Here is a 22,257-nt window from a genome sequence, read left to right on the forward strand (position 1 = left end):
ACTAGAGAAAATATAGTATTTCCTTGGATCTACACAGCCCACTACACAGTGCAGGGTATATGCACTACTACATGCACCTGAAGAAGTAATAAAAATGCATATTTTATGAAATGTAGTAGAATTTAGGCAGCCATTATAATTTTCTACTGAGTCACCACCCACTATATCATTTGTAAGAGACTACGATTTCCACAAGCACTGCTGGAGGGCTATCAACTTTTTATGGTCATATATTTTCATATTATACTGTCCAAAAATGATTATTCATTTACTTAAATGTTCAATTTTATTCAATGAAAAGAATGATCTCAAAGGAATCTACTGTGGTTTCCGTAATACGCTCGCTTTAAGGTCATTGAAAGAGGCAGTATTAATGGTGCTTTTCAGCATCCTTGATGCAATTTCTAGCCTGCTTATGTGACCTTCCATTTGGGGGTCAATGTGGGTAACTTAGTGAAATTAGAATTTCCTGCATAATCTCTGGACTACGAAGAACTCAATAGCTCCTGACTACATTTATCTTGCAATCAGAATATAACAACGCTATCTGAATTCTTACTTCCACTTGATTTGTAATTGCAGTGATATTTCTTCAAAAATGATTGCTAATTTTCAAATTGAGGCCCAATTCTCCAAATGGGTTAAACAGAGCTCTCCATTTAACCAAAACAAAACTTTTAATATACATTTTGAGGTGGGTTAATAGTCTTTTTCATTAGGATAAAGGAGTGCACACTGAGAATATCTTTCTGCCATCTGAGTAATCAATGAACCGATATAGTTGTAAATCTTCCAGAAATTCCCTATGGTTCAATTCAAAGAAAATTGTTTATTTTTCTGTGCCCCCTATCCTTTATTTCCCCACTATCATTTGGTAACTGTAGGGGGAATCTTTTCAACTTGCAATTAAGAGAAAGAGGAAGCAGTTCACAAATTCTTTAACAATTTTTGCCTATTAAAAGTATCCCTATTATATGCATTTATGCTAATCATGAAAGAATAAGTGATACAAAAAATTGTTTGGAATTAAAAACTACCAAACCCCTACAATCAGGAAAACCATTCATTTCATTATCGTGATTTTAATGATTTAAATATGAACATGAGATTTTTCATTATTTTAACAGAAGTATAGTGCAAAGTAATAATTAAGTCTAAGTGCATTTGTTCATTAAATAGTACAGTGGGCACCTTTATACAAAAGTAGAGTTAGGCTTGCCAACAATTACACATATGCCATGATTAACTCATTGGTACTATATAATGCTCCAAGTAAAGTGATTGATAATATACTTGGGATATTTATAATTAATTAGTCATATCAGAATGAGGGTTTTTTTTTAATTACACTGAATTTCTATAAAAATATGCGATAACACTAAAGGTCAGTAATTATACTGTCTTGATACAACTACAAAAGTAATCTCTTAGCTATGTTATTTCACTTGCAAAGATATATTACTGGAATTGTGAAACATAGAAATTATTAATTAAAATAGTTAATACCCGAAATCATCTTGAGTACAATCCACATTTCTCATCAGTAACAAAAATGAATCTAAAAAGCATTATAGAATTGAGACTAAGCTTTAATACCTAACCTATACTTCAAAGTATCTGCACAGAGCGACTTGAAAAAAGATAAAGTTCATTTAGAAAATGTTAATAAACCATATATTCCAAATCCTGCAGATAGTCCTTTTTAAGATTATTCAGTGAATAATTCTGTTCCTCTTTGTGCTTGTGTCTGCTTCCACCATTTTCACCCCTTCACTGTATATGGCCTGAGCAGCTGACCCCTATGGGATGCCTTTCCCCAGCACCTCTGTCCTCTGGCTGACAACTAGGTTCAGCCAGGGAAAGGCAATGGCTGGATACTGCAGGGTAGGAGAAGGGCAAGGTCGGATGTTCCTGTGGGCTCTGCTAGTGGCTGCATGTTTTGGTTACAGCTTAGGTATTTCAGGTTTAGGGACAGTAATAGCTTCTCACACTGTTGGTCCCTGAGTCATTAGCCTTTTGTTGGTTCCCTAAAGCCTTCCCACACCATTGTAACAGGACCTTCACCAAACCCTCTTAACTTGAACCTTTTGAAGGTGCCGTGTGTTTTCTGCTGTGATCCAACTACATATTCTCATGGTAATTTTACTATAAACGGTTCTCAGTTTTAAATTGTTCTCAAACACTCAAACCAAGTAGATTTCAGTTTATATTATACATGCATTCATGTATGCAAATCATAATTTTCAATACAAATTACTCTTCCTTTCAAAAGTTTTCAAAAACATTCATTATTCTCCCTATTTTCAACTTAACCCTTCCTCATTACCTTCCTCTCCTCCTCCTCACGTCCCTATTTCTGTTTAGGGCACCACATTCACAGAGGTTTGAGACCTGAGTTATCCCTGACTCCTACCCATGCCTCCCCCTAAATTACACATTCAGCCAGTTCACCGCCAATATAAAGTCAAAGTTCTCAATGTCACTCAGAGTTGCCTTTTCTTTTCTTTTCCCACACTCTAGTTTTGGGTCCTAACTGCTTCTCAGGTGAATTACGTGGCCTTGTTCCGTGTGGGAAAGACTGCCACTCCACTCAGCAAGCAAATACCCAGGAGTGGAGGGGAGATCTGAGGGATCACAGCTGCTCTTCATTCAGCTGGTCTTGCTGCTCACATTCAGGGACGATTTTAGGCACTTTCAAACTACTTAAACTTTACAATTAATTTACACCTTTGATGTCTTTAGATCTAACCCAAGAATTAAATGAGACTCTACCCTGTTTTCGTTCTTCCTTCCTGCCCCACTTGGAGCTCTAATTCCTCATGCACAGCTTAATGCTCCCCGTGCACAGGACCGTCCTGCCTCCTTCCCTCAGTCGCTTTTCACAGCTCACTCTTTGTACTCTGAGCCCATCTTGAGTTTTGTTGGAAAAACCCTCTGTCCGTTATCTTCCCCACATAAATTCACTCCAATCTTTCCGTCCTTAGCGCCCTTTTATTCCCTGTGAGAGGGCACTGTAATCTGTCTGTGAGCATAGGCTGTGAGTGAGGCAGACTGCCTAGGATTATATCCTTACACCACCGCCCATATTTCAGACTTAAGCAAGTTGCTGAATTTGTCTCTGCTTCAGTATTCTTACACGTAAATTGCACACAACAGTACCTCCATTGTGAGTACTATATGAGTTAACGCTTTTCAGGCACTCTCAGGCAAAGAGACTATCCACTATTTCCCCAGAATGTCCTATGTGGAAAAACCATGCCAGGAAAGGAGCATAGCAGCACAACGCAGAGAAAGCTTTCAGCGCTCTCTTAAACCGCAGTGACTTGCTCTGCCATCTTTTTAGGCCATCTCAAAATCCATCTCTTGTTTTGAGTTTTTCTAATCTCCCTAATTTGATATAATTTTTCTGCCTATGCTCTCACCACTCTCTAGCAGCTTGTTAGATTTTTCTTACAGAAGATACTCATATTATAATCACTATATATTTCTACCTTTACATATGTATATGTAGATCATAGGTATAGATAGACAGATACATTTCTCTATAAGACTGTCCACTTTTTCAGTTCGAGTGTTTTATGTATCCCTTCCTGCAACTACAGGTTAGCTTAAAATAGAGTATAATTGTATAATGCAGTTTAATAGCTCTTTTAAATCAAATGCCTACTATTTGATAGGCACTTTTCCAAGATTATTGGTACTCTTAACCACACCTCTGCAAAGTAGGCGTTTTCTTCACTTCATACACAACAGTGCTTCCCAAAGTGCCAGTCACAAACTGTTTATTACTGACCTGAAACAAGATAACTACAGAAGCTAAGAACAAAATGCTTAGAAACTTTTATGGCAATTTGACGTTGTCATGACTTCTAAGTGTGTGATCTGTGTCAGAAAATTTGGTTTGTAGCTCAAGTTTTTTGTAGAAGTACACTGGCAAGCTACAATGGCAGGGACACATTTTGGAGGACTTGGATGAAGGGGCTAATGCAGACCATAAACCATTGTGCTGCTTCCTTCATCAACAAAGTCTCGCTACACAATAAAAAGATCAGGATTCTTAGAAATGTAGCAAAAATTGTGAATTACATTAAAGCTAATGCTTTAATGCAAGATTATTCTCTTTTTTATAGGATAATATAGAAGTTGCTGATAAATAACTTTACTGCATACTGAGGTACAAAAGCTATAGATGTGAAAACCTCTGTTGAGAATGTTTGAACACCAAAAAGCTCTTGTTTCTACAAGAAAAGAAAGCAATCCTTTCCCAAGTTTTAAATATGTAAGTTAGAGAGCAAGCCTTCCTTATTTATCTGATATGTTTGGTGTTTTCAATGATCTTAATACTTCTTGCAAGGAAAGAAAGCAACATGTTTTGCAATGGCAGGTAAGATCAAGGAGTGAAGCAAAAGTTAGAAGCTTGGAGGAACAGAGTTTCTACAATTATTTATGACATGATCCATAATTTAAGTATAATTATCAGTAAAATATACGATGACCTTGACACTGCACATTTGCAAAAAGTTATCACAGATCATCTTATGATACTGATAGGACATTCTGAATTATATATTCCATCAAAAAAGATCCACATATAGAAATGCATGGATCCTGAATCAATTTCTTTCATCAAAAAATGTATTTAACTTTACTTTACAGGATAAATACTAGAAGTAGCTACTTCTGAAGGATTGAAGCTGAATTTTGAAAAATTTTGAGCAAAACTTTCCTCATTTTAGATAAAAGTTAAAAATGAATATCTTAAGATTGATGAAATTAGTTCAAAATTTTTTCTCCATTCCTGTCAACATAATTGTCTGAGATTTATTTCTCTACTATGACTGCTATTAATATAAGACGTGGAAACAGTTTAGATTATACATTATTCCCAGCAAGAAATGCTGTAGTCAATACACAGAGATTAGATATATTAACAAGCAAGAAGCAAGCACATATGTCACATTAAAATTTAAATAATTGATATATATGATGTTCATTCAAAGTGTGCATGTAGGTTTTTAATATGAACAGTTACTATTTATTTCATAACTTTTTGTTCTAGTTTTGATTGCAGAATAACAAAAAAATTACAAGTATAATATTCACACAAAGTGTGACGGGTACATCCCAACTCCCCCGCATGCAACAGAAACAAGCAGCTCCCATCCTTTCCACCTCCTGGAGGAACGCCGGGTTAGCTAAGGGAAGACTAGGATTTAGAGAGGCTTTTGCTGTGTTCTCAGTGGCTCTTGTTCTCACTTTGTTTTCTTCACTGCCAGGAGGGAACTTAAACGGCATAAGAGTATGAAGCGCATGGCTCAGTCCCATAATAAGTTGGAGGTGTTCTTAGAAGTTTGCATAGATGCCTAGGGTAGATGTGAGGTTGACCTCCTGCCACTCCCATGGCCCTCTGGTGGAGGCCACAGCCCCAGTAGGGTCACTGAAGTCTGAACCTCCTCTCCCTGACCTTGCCATCTCCCTGGGAAAGAGGACAAAGTTTTCCTGCCTGGCTATACAAGATTTTGAGGGTGAACAAGACAGAAAAGGGCACCCTTGGGAGAGAGACCCTCATCTAACACACTTATAAGTGTGAAGAAACATGCTGTGTGCAGAGAACCACAAAAACTTTGATTTATTTTTTGGATGTAAATGAGAAAGTTCATAAGCATCAAAGGCAAAAAATGAGAATCAGAATGTTTGCAACTTGTAAATTGCGGGAAAAATATTAACCAACCTCTAGTTCTATCACTACATGCTTTTCAGAATTATTCTGTAGGCTCAATGTCAGAATATATGGAAAGCTGTTTTGTAAACTTATTTTTTTAAGGAAAAAAGTGTTTAAATGCATGATTCAAATGCTGTTTCCTCCTCATCTCCTTAACCTGCTGTTAGCAGTGGATTCCAGGGCTCATTCCTGGGACCACTTCTGTCTAGATCCTCTTGGTAATACTGTCCAGTCTGGTGACACATGCTCACTCTACGTTTAAGGTCTTTAACTTGAATCAGTCCCTGGATTCCAGACTCTTATACTCAATTTCCTATTATATAACCCCCTCTTGAATGTTTACGAAGCTCCAATGTGACGAGGCCAAATCCAAAACTTCCCCAAAATAGTCACCACCCCCACCCCTTGCAATCTTGCCCATTTCCTTTTCAAGTCCATTATTTCAGGTGTTCAAACAAAAAGACTTTAAGCCATTCATGATTCCTATTTCGCTTTTCTACCCCACATTCTTTCCATCAGCTGGTCAAAATACTTTCAAAACACAGAATTTCACTTCTCATCACCTTCATTGCTATCTCTCTGGTCCAAACCAGCTTCATCTTTTGCCTGAATTATTGCATAGTCTGCTAACTGGTCTCTGCTTCCGATCCTCACCACACCTCCTAGTCTGTCCTCCCCATAACAGCCAGAGTGATACAGATAAAATGTTCATAAGATCACCTCACTCCTCTGCTCAACACCCTCCAACGGTTTCTCACCTTCATCAGAGAAAAAGCCAGAACGCTTCGATGGCGACAAGGCCTCACCTGCTCGCACTCCTCAGGCTCCCGCCTTTCCATCCTCATCCTTCTCTCCTCCCTCCCTCTGGTCTGCACACACTGGCTGAGCTCTTCCTCAAGCCTGTGGGAGCTCCCACGCCAGGCCGCTCCCCTGCTTGGCTCACTGTCCTCGCAGAGAGCCCCCTTCCAGCTCTTTATCCTCTTTTGGGTTTTTGTTTCAATGTCGCTTTCTCAATGAGGCTTTCTCTCCTGCCTCATTTAAAATGGCACGTCCTCTCTCCCTTTCCTTCATTTTTTTTTTTCACAGAATTCATCACCCTTGGACATACTATATATTTCCTTATTTATTTTACTTATGGTCAGCTCCCTCCAACTTGAATGTAAGTTGAATGAGGCCAGAGTTTTGCCTGTATTGTCCTCTGCTATAGCCAAAGTGCCTATAACAACTCCTGGTAAAAGGCAGCTCAGTAAGCGTTATTGAACGAATGACTGAATCTTAATTACTCTAAGATGCATGTGGTGTCAAACTGTAAAGACATAGTAATGAAATGAAACGTCCACTCACTATTTTGAATCTATAATCCTAGGATCCCTTAGAAACTGAGAATTATATTAATTTCCTTCATGACACCTTCTCTGACATAAATAGATGGTAGCGGGTTAATATAGTCAATTGTACGGCCTGTGGACAGCAGAGCAGAACCCTGCCCTGTCTTTTGGCACCATCCTCTCACCTTCTGACACTGTATCAGACAACACTCTGCTACTATTGATAGGGTTTTCATGGCCAGTTTTTTCGGTAGTGGGTGGCCAGGTCCTTCTTCCTAGTCTGTCTTGATCTGGAAGCTACACTGAAACCTGTCCACCGTGGGTGATCCTGCTGGTATTTGAAATACCAGGTGGCACAGCTTTCAGCATCACAGCCACACACAGCTGCCACAGTATGACAACCGACAGACAGGTGGTATGGTTCCCTGACTGGAAATGAACCTGGGCCATGGTGGTGAGAGCCCCAAATCTTAATCACTAGATCATGAGGGCTGGCTAGAGTAGAGCTGTGGCTACTGAGGGCAAAAGAACAGTTGTTTTTGGACAATACAGGGTAGTCCAATGAGAATCCCCAAAGACGTTCAAAACGCTGTTCGAACTAGTAAAAAAAAAAAAGTATTTAGTGAGAGGTAATAAACAAAATAGAAACGTGCATTTTGACCTGCTAGATATCCAGTCAACATATAGAAAGGGACAAAGAAATCAGTTAAAGTAGCGGCCAGGATCGGGGCACCAGGACTGGCTTTCCTTCTCGTTTGCCACCCTTGGTCACGTGGACTCAGCGACAGCTCTGAGGTGGGAGAGTCTCAACATCTCTTTATGAAGATCTCACACCGCAAGAGCTCACCATCCCTCAACGGGAAAGAAGAGAGGCAGGAAGGGGAGGGAGAGAACTCACCTTCACCTCTTAAGTTCTCTCGCCCTAACTCAGGTCCTTTCCCCCAGAGCCTTTACAGGAGCAACTCAGCCTCCAAATTAGAAACCTTCATTGTATATTCACCTTCAACATAGTTAGAGCACCTAGGAAACTGGGGGGCTAAATATATAAATAAATATATAAATAAAGGCCCGTTTCAGGTATTTACCCTTTCATAGTCACTCTCAGTCTAAAGGGTGTATTTAAGACCTCAACTTCTTCTTAGATAGAATCTGCTTAAGACTGCAATGGTAGACTTTTGTTTTGCTGTTTATTTTGTCTGATGTTGCAGCATTGATTTTCCAACATTTCAAAAATCTCAAAACAAATTCTAAGAGGAGTTTCAGCCTGCAAACCCAGACATAGCAGCAAGTGCTCCCGCACAACCAGGGCCTCAAGAGGCATACAGGCTGGAACTGAGACCGACTTACACACAGTCGTCCCTCCATATCTGTGGAGGATTGGTCCCAGGACCCCCTGGATACCAATATCCGAGGATGCTCAAGTCCCTTATATAAAGTAGATTTGCATCCTATGCACATCCTCCCGCATACTTTAAATCATCTCTAGATTACTTATAATACCTGACACAATGTAAATCCTATGTAAATAGTTGTTATACTGTATTGTTTAGGGAATAATGACAAGAAAAAAAAAATCTGCACATGTTCAGTATAGATGCAACCATCATAGGTCTTTCAATTCAGTTGGTTGAATCCGCAATGCCAAACCACAGATAAGGAGGGCAGACTATAATTGGTCAAGGTTGTTCACGAATCAAGCACAATTCCATGGTGGAACTGGAATTCAAATGCAGCTGCCCTGGCTACCAAGCCTATAAACTTCCACCAACCAATTCATCTATAATGTTTGCAAAAGATCATGCGGTAGGATTTTAAGTTACTAAGAAATAAGTGACTAAAGACGGGTGATCATCTCTACAGGAGAACATACTTACTGGTCCTTAAAAGATATTTTTATCACAATTCACTATTTAGGAAATAGCCCCTTCAATCTCATGGCATGCAACTTTCAGCATTAAAAGAAAGGTGGGCTATATGTTTTTGAAGGGGCTTTGAAAATCCAAACACAATACGTTATGTCTAGATTCGAACTACTACCATTCTTTCTAAAATGTGAAAGTGAGTATTACAGAACATGCAGACCAGTCACTCAGCATTTCCCCTCCACATTTTCCGTTTGTACTTGAGTCTATTCACTAATCTCAATATAAATAGGCGTCAAACCAGGAGACTTAATTCTTACAAACACCCACACTTGGGTACTAAAATAACGCTGCCTCCTACATTTCACAGTGGTGCAAAATGCTCATTCACTGTTGTTTCTAAGGATCACTCACAAGAGCCTGCTGAGACTAAAGAAATAATAAATTTAGAAAAGTAGAGTACTGGTACTAATTTATAGCTCTTCACACTCACACATTACAAAACAATACATTAAAAATATTTATTCAGGAAAAGGTATTTCTAAATTGTATTATTTTGTTTGAATAGTGGAGAAATGTTACCTGAAGAAGCATGGGGGAGGAAAAACACTCAGTATTTATAAATATGAGAAATATCCAAAATACTTGAAGAAAACCAAGCAAATAAATTGAAAATTAGATCATATTCATTAACATTTTTAAGCAAAACAAATTCATAATTTAATAGTTTTTAAATTAATATTGCCATTAATGAATGACTGTGTTTTTATTTCTACCCTTTGGTACTTAGACCAATGTTTCCAAGTGTACTTACAAAAACAACTCCTTGGGATTAAAGAACACAGCTCTACTCATTAGGGGTATCTAAGTAATAATATTTGAAATAGAGGTTTCTTATTCATTTTGTATTTCACGTTAAAGTTATTTTCATAAAAACTTATTCTGTCAGGAGAGAACACTCTGCATAGATTCTATACACTGAGACTACTGAATGGGACCTTCACTGAATGTAGAAGCTGTCAATCATAGTGATTGCCTGGCTCAGTGGCCACACACCCCTAGTTATGCCCCAAAGCACAGTGGAGGCACCTGGTATAAGCTGAACCAATCCATTTCTCTCTCCTGGGATTTTGAAACTAGAACAGAGAAATGCAGTGGAGTCTAAATTTTTGAGGAGAATAACATTTATGTCAGTGTTCTAGGGTTAAGTTTTCATCAGCCTCAAACTCGAAAAAATTAGCACCATTTCTACAACATAGAGTCACCATAAGTGGGGATATCACTCTCTCAAAATCTGGTGTAAATTATTAAGAAAAACACAGAATGAGCTAAAACACCAAAAATTAAATAGTAAAACTTTAAACACTATGTTTTATCTAAAATCAAATTATATTGGTATGAATCAAAATTATGTAATTAAAAATCGAACTAAATTTATACATTATGGACAGTAGTTTTTGATACTGTTAAGATTTTCTTACACTCATCAAAGAACTTTAATGATAATGATAATTTTGAAACTTAATTTCAAAATGTTAGAATATCTTAAATTCTCCATGGTCTCTGTGCTGATCCCAATTAAAAGGCTATTCGGCATAGAGACTATATCAGTATGTCACCCAGAAATCAGGTCCCTGTGCAGTACACTGTTACCTCTCATATTTGACAAATGGTATATAATAGTTTAGCTATAATTGTTTCTATAAAGAAATTCATTTCATCAAAAAAGTATGTTTTCAGTCATGCATATTTTCAAGTCAAATTATTTTTTCCTAGGTTCATGGAGGATATATTTATCAATTATTTGGGCATTTTGTATCCTCTACAATGAGGCTTATTATGCAACAAGTAGAATTACAGTTACCTACCTGTAGAATGCTTGACCCAATACTTTTCCCCTATATCCTCCATCATTCCTATATATAGGTGATACATGACAACTTGCTATTTGAAGGCAAAATCGACGTTTTACTTATTTTAGTAGTCCCAACGCTCAGCATAATTCCTGGTAACATAGCAATATTTCACAAATATTCACAGAATTGAACTGAAATTGTGACTTGGAAGTCCTTTAAATATCCAATATGCTTAGATGTTTATAGATTAAGGATACTTAGTGAAGCTTGCTTTCTTTAATAACTATTAATTCCCAAAATTGAGGATCTGAAACATCACAAAAGATATTGAGGCATTTCCCCAGAATCTGTTTGGTCATTATTTGCATTTTTTGTAATTGTTTTGGGAGATGGAAACAGATGGCACAATGTGGTTACTATCCATCTAGGCTGACTCTAGCTATCACCCCACTTCTACTGCCATCACTATAGAAAGTGGCATTCCCCAGATGGTTTAAGATCCTTCCAATAATTGCTCACTCTGTATGTTTTACCAACATACAAACATACTTATAAAATATATGCCCAGAAACATACATGCTTAGAAGATAAAGGAAATCTAATTTCAATCAGGATGAGCTTTCTTTTAAGTAGCTCTCTTCAACATGGAATGGACTTGTCAAAAATCAACGAGCTAAAATAACTGCAAACAACACAGTGCCTATTAATTACAGAGTAGATGGTCAGCAAATATTTATTGAATTAATAATTAAATAAATACATAAGTTAATCATCAGATAGTAGAATAAAATATTTCAGAGTTGGAGAAATAATTTTTCTCTTTGTTGGGTTTTGCTAAAAAATGTTGTTGAACAGCAATGTGCAATAAGTAGGAGGTTAATTTAGGAGGTTGGTCATTTTCACAGAGGCACCATGACTTGACTTACTTGTGATAAATTTCACTTTTATTTTTAAATAATAACAAAAAAAGTATTGCAAAAAGTAGAAATATTAGTGAATGTAGTAAAATTAGTGAAATAGTGAATATCAAGTATGGAAATTATGCTGAATTCTAAAATGTCCAAAAATTAAAATTTGCTGAAATAATTCAGCACATACATGTGGCTTTGAATGTCCAAATTCCAATCTTGATGCTGTTACAGCTTAACCTACCATATAACCAATAACATGTATAGTGTATATGATTATCTTTATGTTTTCCACCAAGTTGCTGGACTTAAACCACACTAGCATAAAGAGATAAAGGTAGTAATTATATAATGTACAACTCAAGATTTTGCTTATGCTTAATAAGAATTTCCAATAATGGCTTTATCAGTAGCAGATTATGTGAAAGCCAATTATTTCTTTAAGGAATCTATTAGCACACAGCTTAACATATATATTAAATTTGAGGAATAGAACATTGAAAAAATTAATATGTTTTGGAAAAGTGCTGCATTGTTGCAAATTACCTCTCCCAAAAAGAAGCAATCCAGTTGTAGGTAGTTGTGAACATAGAATGATACAAGGTTTTCAATGGAAATTACCTTCACTTAAAATTGGGTAGGGAGAAATATCTGTTTACTCATGGTAAGATGTGCTGGTTATTGTCTGCTTATCTTTCCAGATGTATTCTCCTCCCTGCTCTTTGACCTGAGAGAGAAAACTATCCAGGATTCCTCCACCTATGCTTTCCATTTGGGCTCAGCCCATGGAAGGCATTGACAAATGATCAGAGGCGGGAGGAAAGAGAAGTCAATTTACACATTTCCACATCCCTCTCCTTCCCAACCAATCACAGCAGCTAACCAGAAGCCTTCTCCCACAACTGTAGCTTTAGCTCCCTCAGTCACCCTTTCAACAGTTTCCTGCTGTTGCTAGCTCCTGGATGCTGCATCATCTTGGCTAGTTCTCTTTATTATGTCTGTACATCTGTAAATAGTGTGTTCATTCTTCAGTAACTCAAGTGAATCACTTATTTCCTAATGGGAACGTGATTCATACTCATTTAATATGTATTCATTTGCTAGGAAATCTGCTAATACAGATGAAATTATTGTGGTATGATGGGGTTGAAATATGAGATAAGATGTATTCAGGAGATCTATCATTGAGAAGGTGACTTTGGATCTAAAAGAAGTGATAATTTCCACAGGAGAAGTAAAAAACAAAAAATCCAAAAAGCAATAAAATAAAGTCCTTAGCAGAATGACCTAGCACGAAGTGATTAGGCTAAGAAAACTCAGGTCTCATCATGGTTTTGTCATTTACCACTCAAGTTATTTGAATCTGCAAACCTCAATTACTTCACATATAAAATGGGAATGTCTACTGTCAGGGTTGTGAATCCAATGAGAAAAGGTAAACATGTGGAAAGTTATTTAAAAATTGCAGAGTATTGTGTAACTGCAAGTTATCATCGTTAACTTCATGTCTTTGTTGTAACTTAGACATGATATCTGAATTTTTTTAAGAAAGCACAAAGAAGAGTATTATTGGCTGCTTTAATACTAGCTTTACTGAGTCAATCTTTAATATTTTACAGCCTGTCACACTGATTGAACCCAGCTGTGGGGATGCACACTGTCAGGTGGCATTGGTGGGCAGGAGAACCTGTACCTTCATTTCAGGTTCATCTCATTTTTCTTCTCTTTATCGCTCCTTGTTCTGGGCACTTTATTCATGTTCTTTCCCTCCCATTGTCCCCAGTATTAATGTAAAATTAGCAGCAGAATAATTGGATAATTAACACCAGCAATTTTTGGCTATGCTCTTAATAAAATTTTATTTTCATTCCTTCAGGAATGAAATTTCCTCCAGGAAATTTTTGGGAATCACTGAAACATAATTCAAAAAAGCAAAACTACTATGAAGAGAAATATCACAAAAAAGTAACGTATTTTACATTTTTATATAAAGACAAATACAAGCACACACAGAGATGTCTGTTGAATGTGTACACTATGCGCTCCTGGAGATGTTTGTCCAAAGTATTTTTGTCAATAATAGGAAGCAACTGAAGTGTTCTTCCCTGAACATTAAGTGATCAAATTGTACTACTTCAATTGTTTTTTCCCCACACCTGCAGAGAAACAGACGCAATGATCTAATTGAGTTTTTAATTTCTATCGCCACATACAACACAGCATTCATGGGTGTTTCAACAAACTCTACCCCCTACTCTCTCTGTCTCCCTATACTTGCTCTATTCCAAATGCTTACCTACTATTTATAACAGATGTAAGATTTGTGAAAAAAGAAAAAGAAGAGGGCCATAACTAGTGAATGTTGCCTCAGCTACATCTGTTCTAGGTCCCTCTGACCCACAAGAACCTGTAAATTTTCCTCTTAATTTTTATGTTCTCTTTAGATTTGCAGGTTCTTGAGTGTTATAGAAAAAGGCTTCTGTATGCATTTCTATGCAGAAATGAAATCAAATTGTAATTGAATATCTACTTCATAAGTTAATAATTTCTGGTTTTCGGGTGCACACAAAGTAGATAGGGAAATTGTTAAAAATGCAGTTCTGATCCAACCACCAGAACATCTGATTTGGTGAGGTGTCAATGAACCCCTTTTATTACTCTGCTAGTTGGTGTTAGAGGAAAGATCAGAAGTCAGATCTGACTCTTTGTCCCTTATGCTACAATATCCCCATTAAAGCTGTGCAATATAAATAGCAAAATTTCATTTATTTAATATTCGATACATGTTTTTATGATGATCTAGGGTTTTCTCAGTTGGAAAATCTAAGCCAACGCTGGCATTGGACAAGGTCTATTATGGCACCTACAGAGCCAATCAGCATCTAGAACTATGCTTTCCAAAATAGTAACCACTGGCCACACATGGCTATTGAGTACTTGAAATATGGCTAGCCTGACTGAGAAACTAAATTTTTAATTCTATTTAATTATAATTGACATAAATATCTGCATGTGGCTGCTAGCTACAGAATTGTTCGACACGGATATAGAACGTCATCATCATCATGGAAAATTGTATTGGACAGTCCTGACTACATGTAGCCCTCTGTCTTACTTCATGTGCGTCTTCAACAGTTTGAAAGGAACTGCTGCTCTTTAACTAAAAGGCAGCTGCCAAGATCAATGGCAGAGGCCACTGGGTTGTACTAAAGTGACCTGGTGCCCAGACAACTTTGTCTCAGGGGCATTCTGGTTAAAACTAACACAGAGGCGACAACTGGATTCAAATCCCTTCATTACGAGTCATTAGCTGAATGTCTGTGGACAAATTTCCTCCAGTGTTTGATCCTCAATTTCTCTGTTTGTAAATGGGGTAAGCTACTGATCACATTATATGTGCTCAAGGTAGCAAAAGCCCAAATTTGCTGTCCTCTTCTTTATTTCTCCTGAATGAAAAATATTACAATATTAGTTTCACTTTAGCCAGTTCTCCCCAGACACCTATCATCCTTGTGAAGAGATTCCTGAATACTCACATTTAACCCCCCTGACAAAAACCTGTAGGAAAAGAGGCTCAGCTTAATTCTCCTTTAGCTGATTATCAACTGCTCATTCATTGCATGCTTTTCTTTAGCTAACAATTCCAAGTAAACAAGAAAGGCTTTTCCAATTCTAACTGGACCAATGGGCTGCCATCCTGAGATCTTTGTTCAACCTTCACAGTCTCCAGGTAGCAGGAAAGGCTACTGAGGCCTCTCTGAGCTCATAGTGGCAGCAGCAATGTTAATGAGAAACATTGGTTCTGTTCTTCTGGGCAGCTTTCTCTCCTTCCTTCCTTCCTCTCCCCTCCCCCCCCTTCTTTCCCTCCTTCTCAATAACCTAGGTCAGTACAGAAATCTAAGTTTAGGAATACAGAACTCTTGTGAGAACTGACTTGCTTTAACCCAAAGCTTCTCAACCTCAGCTGCATTTTATACTCATTTCAGACGCAATTAAAACGCTGTGATACTGCACACCCTTGAAGGATTCTGTTCGGAAAGCTCCCAAGAACTGGCAACATAATCTGAGACAGAAATAAGAATAGTGCTGTGGATAAAACCTTAGCTACCTGTAGAAGCTGGTGCAATCAATGACACAGACAACCCACTTGTTTTCTCTATTGTTCTCCTGAGCAGTTGTCACTTGCGCAACACGTACAGGTTTCTCTAGTCATGCTAACCCATGCTTAGCTGGGTTAGCATGTTTGTTGTAGCACAATGTAGCATGTTTGTTGGCTCGACGTAAGCCTTAAGGATTGAGGAGGGCTAGGCAGGTAAATGCAGACAAAAAGACAGTGTGGGAAAAACTGTGATACGGAATCTTCAAAAAACGCTTTCGTTTTCAAACCCTTGCATTTGACGGACATCCCTGTCAAGGATCCCTTCCACTATAGCGTCACACAAGAACCCAAGCAATGACTTGTGAGGGAATAGACATGTTAGATTGTCGCTCATGAAAGGGGTTCTTTATTCAATACTTTTCATTATTCTGTTGCAACTGACAATTAGAACCACAATAGAGTTAGAAAAAGTCTAATATCAAAAACAGAAACCTGCTATACTACACGTGCACACACATACACACACACACACACACACACACACTCACTGGCTTTTTTCAACATAACTCTAAACTATTATAGCAATTGGGAAAGGAAAAATGAAATAAAGCAAATGCATACTTCAGTAATTCACATGATCAGTTGTATTTGGTATTTTGTAAAGATGCAGGAATATATTGCTAAATATCCCAAATATAACATGATGGGTTTTTGTCACCATAATTATTCCTCAGAAAATAAGAGTTTCCTTATTTCCAATTCTTTGCAAACTTCATATTACAAATTGCTATTTTCTACAGGAAAGATGCACTAGCTTGAAATACCCTGAATCAATTCTAGTTTTAGATGTTCTACAGAGGATAACTTATGGAATCACTAAAAAAGGAAGCAAAGACATTTGATATAGATTTTGTTTTTCTGCCTGAGGATTTGACCTCACAATTGTAGATGTCACTGTAAACATGACTCTCCAAGATCTCCTTAAAAAGCAGTGCAGTAAGTTGTTACATAGTGGAGATCATTGTTATCCTCCTGCAGGATTAATGTATAACAAAAAATTGTTCTAATGTTATAAAAATTTACAGTTGTTGCTTAAGACAAATTTCTCATTGATAGTATCTTACACTTTCAAAAAAGTGCTGCTAAGCAAGATTATTTAATCAATGCAGGGGTGGAAAAAAGCAATATTTCTAAATTAACATATGTTTTTATTTTAGTTTAAATATGTACATACAAACAAATTGATAAATTAAATAGTATAACTCTATGCTTAATTATTCCATGAACATTCCTAAAAGTCTTTTTTTCCCCAGAATATTTTCTTTTGCATTATATCATTGGGGAAATGAGAGATTTCCTTAAAATTGGAGTCACCTTATATGCGGGCATAAATGTTTTAAATGTTTATTTACAAATACTTATAATCAATTAATAGTAAAAGCAAAAAGAGGTTTTTAAATTTCTGTGGTGGCTTTTTGCTTATGCATTTAATTTTTGTAACTAATAGAACTTCATTCTCTGAAAAGCAACATAGATCACGTGATTTAAAACAACAACGACAACAAACTCCTCCAACAATGAAGGAGCGAGGAAAAGTCAACGATAGAACATTTTTTTAGGAGATATGCCTTCTCTACTCCAAAAGCATTAGGAAATTGAAGATCAAAACATAAAGCTTACATAATATTAGCATGATAAAATTTAGGTATATTTGTGTTAGAAACCAGTGAAATCAAAAGAAGTCTTCAAACTTCATTTTCTACTATACAACTTTCACTGCCATCAAATATAGTTTATGTGGGTTCTATTTGGGAAATTTTAAAGCAGTTAATTCATAAAATTAGCATTTTACTCTTGAATAATATCCTTTCTTTAAAAAGGCTTAAAAATATTACATTAGATATTCCTTAGTTATTTCTCAAAGTGCAAAGCGATACTTTACAGTCTCATAATGTATGTTTAACAATTTCTATGGTGGGATAAAAAAGCCCTTATCACAAGCATTAAATAATCAATAATATTAATAAGGATTAAAATTACATTAATAAGCTATAATGAATGTTTAGCAGATGAAAGTTTTAAAATCCATTTTCAGACTCTAAAATATTCTCGAAGTACAAAAAGAAAAATCTCTGTGACTGGAAGTCTTGTGAAATGTGGATGATTACACATCAAACACTCTAATCAAAACAATCAAAACATAAGTATGGAATCACAATATTGGCTTTAAGTCTGACCAATATTTGAGTTACATTATTGGCTTTAAGTCTCACACAAATGTGAGATTTTAACCCTTTCCTCCCATACGCTCCTATGAAAGTGTGGCCATTAGTGATATCTGTTCTACTTGTCTCCTACACAGCAAAATAAAACAGTGTAAATGAAAGCTCTTTCCAAATCATAAAGTTCAACAGAAATGCCAGCATTCCAACCCTCTGTGATAGTTAATTTTGTGTCAACCAATTAGGCCACGACCCAGATATTTGGTCAAACACCAGTCTGGATGTTGCTGTGAAGGTATTTTTAGATGAGATTACATTTAAATCAGTAGACTTTGAGTAAAGCAGATTACCCTGCATAATGTGGGTGGGCTTCATTCAATCAGTTAAGAGAGAATCATCCCAAGGGCCGTGCCGGTGGCATAGCGGTTAAGTTCCGGAGTTCCGCTTCTGCGGCCTGAGCTTTGCAGGTTCAGATCCTGGGTGCAGACCTACTCACTGCTCATCAAGCCATGCTGAGGCGGTGTCCCATACAGAAGAGCTACAACTCTACAACTATGATATACAACTATGTATTGAGACTTTGGAGAGAAAAAAGAAGAAGAGGAAGATTGGCAACAGATGTTAGCGCAGGGCCAATCTTCCTCAAAAAAATAAATAAATAAAGTATATCTATAAAAAAAAAAGAGAGAGAGAGAGAGAGAATCATCCTTAAGAGAAAAAGACTGAAGTCCCCTGAAGAAGAAGGGATTCTGCCTCCAGATTGCCTTCAGACTTTAGCTGCAATATAGGCTCTTCCCTGGATCTCCAGTCTGCTGGTCTGCCCTGCAGATTTCAGACTTGCCAGCCTCCACATTCACTTGAGCGAATTTCTTAAAGTCTCTCTCTTAATATCCATCTATCATCTATATATCAGTTATCTCTCTCTCGCGCGAGAGAGAGGGGAGAAATTTTGTCCCCCACCGACATACTCTACAATATATTTTGTTCATGAGTTTGTTCATTGCCTGTCTTCCCTACTATACTGCATGGCCTATAGGGGCAGGGATTTTATCTGTCTGTTTTCTAACTCTAATGCCTTGTACAAAGTAACTCTCAAAAAACTTTGTCAAATCAATGAATTAGATTTTTAATCAATCCTTCATCATACATTAAAGTTTAAAATACACTAAAGATTTAATGTTAAATATAGAGTACATCAAAGAGGAAAAACTATAATAATGCACAAAATACAGTGAATTCATGTTTTAGGTGGAAGGGGCATATTTATTGGACTACTTTGACTACACTTTAATTATTAAAATGGAGCTGATTTCAAATTATCTTACTATTATCCATATAGATTCATAGGAAATCCAGATATTAGGATCATGCTGAATAGCTAATATAAAAATAGATATTTATATCCTATATAATTTAAACTAAAGCAACAGCTCCATATTTTTATTACAGTTCATGAACTCACTTCCCCCCCCAATGTTTATAACAATGGATGAAGGCTTAGAAATTCACTGTACCTTTTTAGTTGTTTGCTTGAGTTATATAATATGAATTGCCTTACTTCTCTAAAAAAGTTAAATCAAAATCGCTCATCCAGTTAGAAAGCTCAGTAACTCAATGACGTCCAACTCAACTCGAAGTAAATACAGCTTCTTATTTAATTTCAGTTTATTTTAGAAACATGGAGTTATTCGAACTTATTATGGGTATCATTTCTGCAATACTCACTTTCAAACCCAATTCATGAGAATAAAATTGCAAAACTTTCCAAAATCAAATAGCATCTTCTAAACATATTAAACTAAGTTTAATAAAATATCATATTACCAGGAGTGAGGAAAAAATATTCAATCCATACACAAGGCAGCTACAAGAAAGAAAGAATATGGTATCTGGAGAGAAGATGATTGTTCAGAGAAGGCATAAAACTATTTTTGAAACAGAATTAGAACTGTTTATTTTATTAAAAAGTTGACATAGGTTATTTTAGTGTTTATGACTTACAAACTAAAGTATTTAATATTTAACATGTTTAAATACAAGCAGCAGCAGTTTGATAATCAAAAAGAGTAATTTGAATCATCTCAGAAAAATAAATTCATTATAATTAGGATATTTCAGAATATGATTAAAACATTTAAAAGAAAATGTATTCACCTTTCTTGTCATCAAAGTACAGTGTCTGTTGAGCTGGATTTGACCACTGGAGGGAGGTGTTATCATTTTGATCAACCCTGCAGGTCAAAATTGCAGTTCCGCCTTCCACGACCGTTACATTCTGTGTTAGTGGAAACTGCCCTTGGCTGCCTAAAGGGGGATTAAAGAAAATGTTGATTAAATGAAAGTTATAAAATGATTAACTTTCCAAGAGCTACACTAGACTTAACTTCTCACTCCAAATAAAATTAAACCAATCAAACAACAGCAGCAAAACTGTATATTACAAAAAGAGAGAAAAATAATTGAAAATCCTTAATTGGAGGAAACAGTTTCAACATACCATTAGGACTCCTTGATACTCCCTGACATGTTCCAGAAAACCTTCATTTATTCCTGGGCACACATAAAGATTTACATTCAAATAGCAACAAGATTATCATTAGTTTCCCTTGGCCTTGCATTAATTATATGGTGCTAGACCTGGTCATCTTTGAAGATAAGGCACTGGAATAATTTGGGATGAATTGAATCCTCTACAGCAGCAGAGGAAACACATAAAATATTTCCCTGATAGCTTTTATCATCTTGAATAAAGTCTACGAAATATGGATACTAGAACTTGAGATTCAATTTCTGATAAAAGAAATAAAAAAAGAATTCTATTTGACCAGGGTTTCTTGCAGATGTAGCTGTTTTTAGAAATACAAAATGTGTTGGAGAAAACAATGTAAGTGTTCTTCAAAAAGTGTTCACCTTGTAGAATATCCACCAAAACCTTAAAGTGATTACGCTAACCCAGGAGACAGAGAGAATATCCTTCTTTACTCCTTCCTATAGTTTCCTGATTTTCTCCAATGAATATATATTTCTTTTATGTCAAGAAAAAACATTTTTAAATGACCCTTGTCAATTTGGATATTATTAGAATGTAATCAAGTTTTCTATCTTCCTAAGTATCATACTAATTTATTAAAGTAATTCATGTAATAACTTTACTTAATAAGAGCACTTCCAATAGTTAAAACAAAATTCATGCACACAGAAACATAATGCATAAATTTCACCTAAGCAAGATGATCTGGAGATGAGCTCTGCCAAGTCTGGTAACAATTATCAACATAGGTAAAAAATGACTTTCTAGAGCCAGGTTAAAATACTATTATGTGAGCAAGATAGTTCATTAAGTCAAGGATAATTTACATACGCAAGAACATTATGATGACTTAATCACACCCATGAAATATATTTCCCTTTTCTTCTTTAGTTTTGTAATGATTCTATCATTACTACAAGCACCACTTGAGGTTATACGGGAGCTATTGGCATAAAGAATCTTATTACCAAGAAGCCTGTTGATTGGCACCATAAGAGACAGAAGAGCCTGAAGGGGAAAATTTCCTTCCAGACCTAAATGACACAAGCACAGAGGTTCATGACAACGTTATATAATTAAGCCTATCAAGTCTAAAAATCTGATACCAGTAGCTTTGTCTCCTCAATGCCAACCTCTTAGAGTCACTATGGCAACTCCCCAGTATGTCTCCCTATAATCTTTAGGGTGGAGTTTTTAAATTGAGGTTAGGAGATGTCTGGAATAAATTCTTTGATAGTTGACTTGAAAGTCAACAGGAGCCAGAGTGGGATGTGTTTTGCCTTCAGCTCAGAGGTGACCTCTAGCAGGGAAACATGGAGAACTATCAATCTTGTAAAGTGAGGTGAGGCAAAAAACCACATCAGAGAAAACATGAGCTACAACAGAAAGAAGGAATAATTACCAGAGATATGGGATTAACAGCTCATAAATACAAAGCTCAGAACAATTCTAAGATACTTTGCTCGGTTTCCCAGGTATTGAAGTAATGCATAATTTGAGCAATCTGGGGGAGGAGGGGATTTTTAAGTAATAAAAAGCACAGAACTGTTAATAAATATACATAGTTCATTCCAGATGACAATTTGACCATCAACAGGTACATAAATAATACTGTCTGCTTCTTTGAAGAAGTGGAAAAAGAGCAGTGATGCTTGCAACAATTTCATCCACCACATTTGCAACATAATTTTCAAAACATCTCCATAAGAAAATATTATCCTTCTCACTTC

General features: G+C 36.4%; 1 protein-coding gene across 1 annotated transcript in view; it reads right to left on the minus strand.

The window, feature by feature from the left end:
• The window catches only part of CADM2 (cell adhesion molecule 2), a 232,137-nt gene extending 211,614 nt beyond the window's left edge, over positions 1-20,523 (minus strand). The window contains exons 1-2 of the mRNA XM_058570612.1: positions 20,514-20,523; positions 20,152-20,301 (exon numbers count right to left, since the gene is read on the minus strand). Coding sequence (XP_058426595.1) covers positions 20,152-20,301; positions 20,514-20,523 — 160 coding nt within the window. The remainder of the gene's footprint in view (positions 1-20,151; positions 20,302-20,513) is intronic.
• Positions 20,524-22,257: the final 1,734 nt, after the last annotated feature.

This window comes from Diceros bicornis, chromosome 27, assembly GCF_020826845.1.
Source record: "Diceros bicornis minor isolate mBicDic1 chromosome 27, mDicBic1.mat.cur, whole genome shotgun sequence".
In the NCBI taxonomy this organism is placed as follows: Eukaryota; Metazoa; Chordata; class Mammalia; order Perissodactyla; family Rhinocerotidae; genus Diceros; species Diceros bicornis.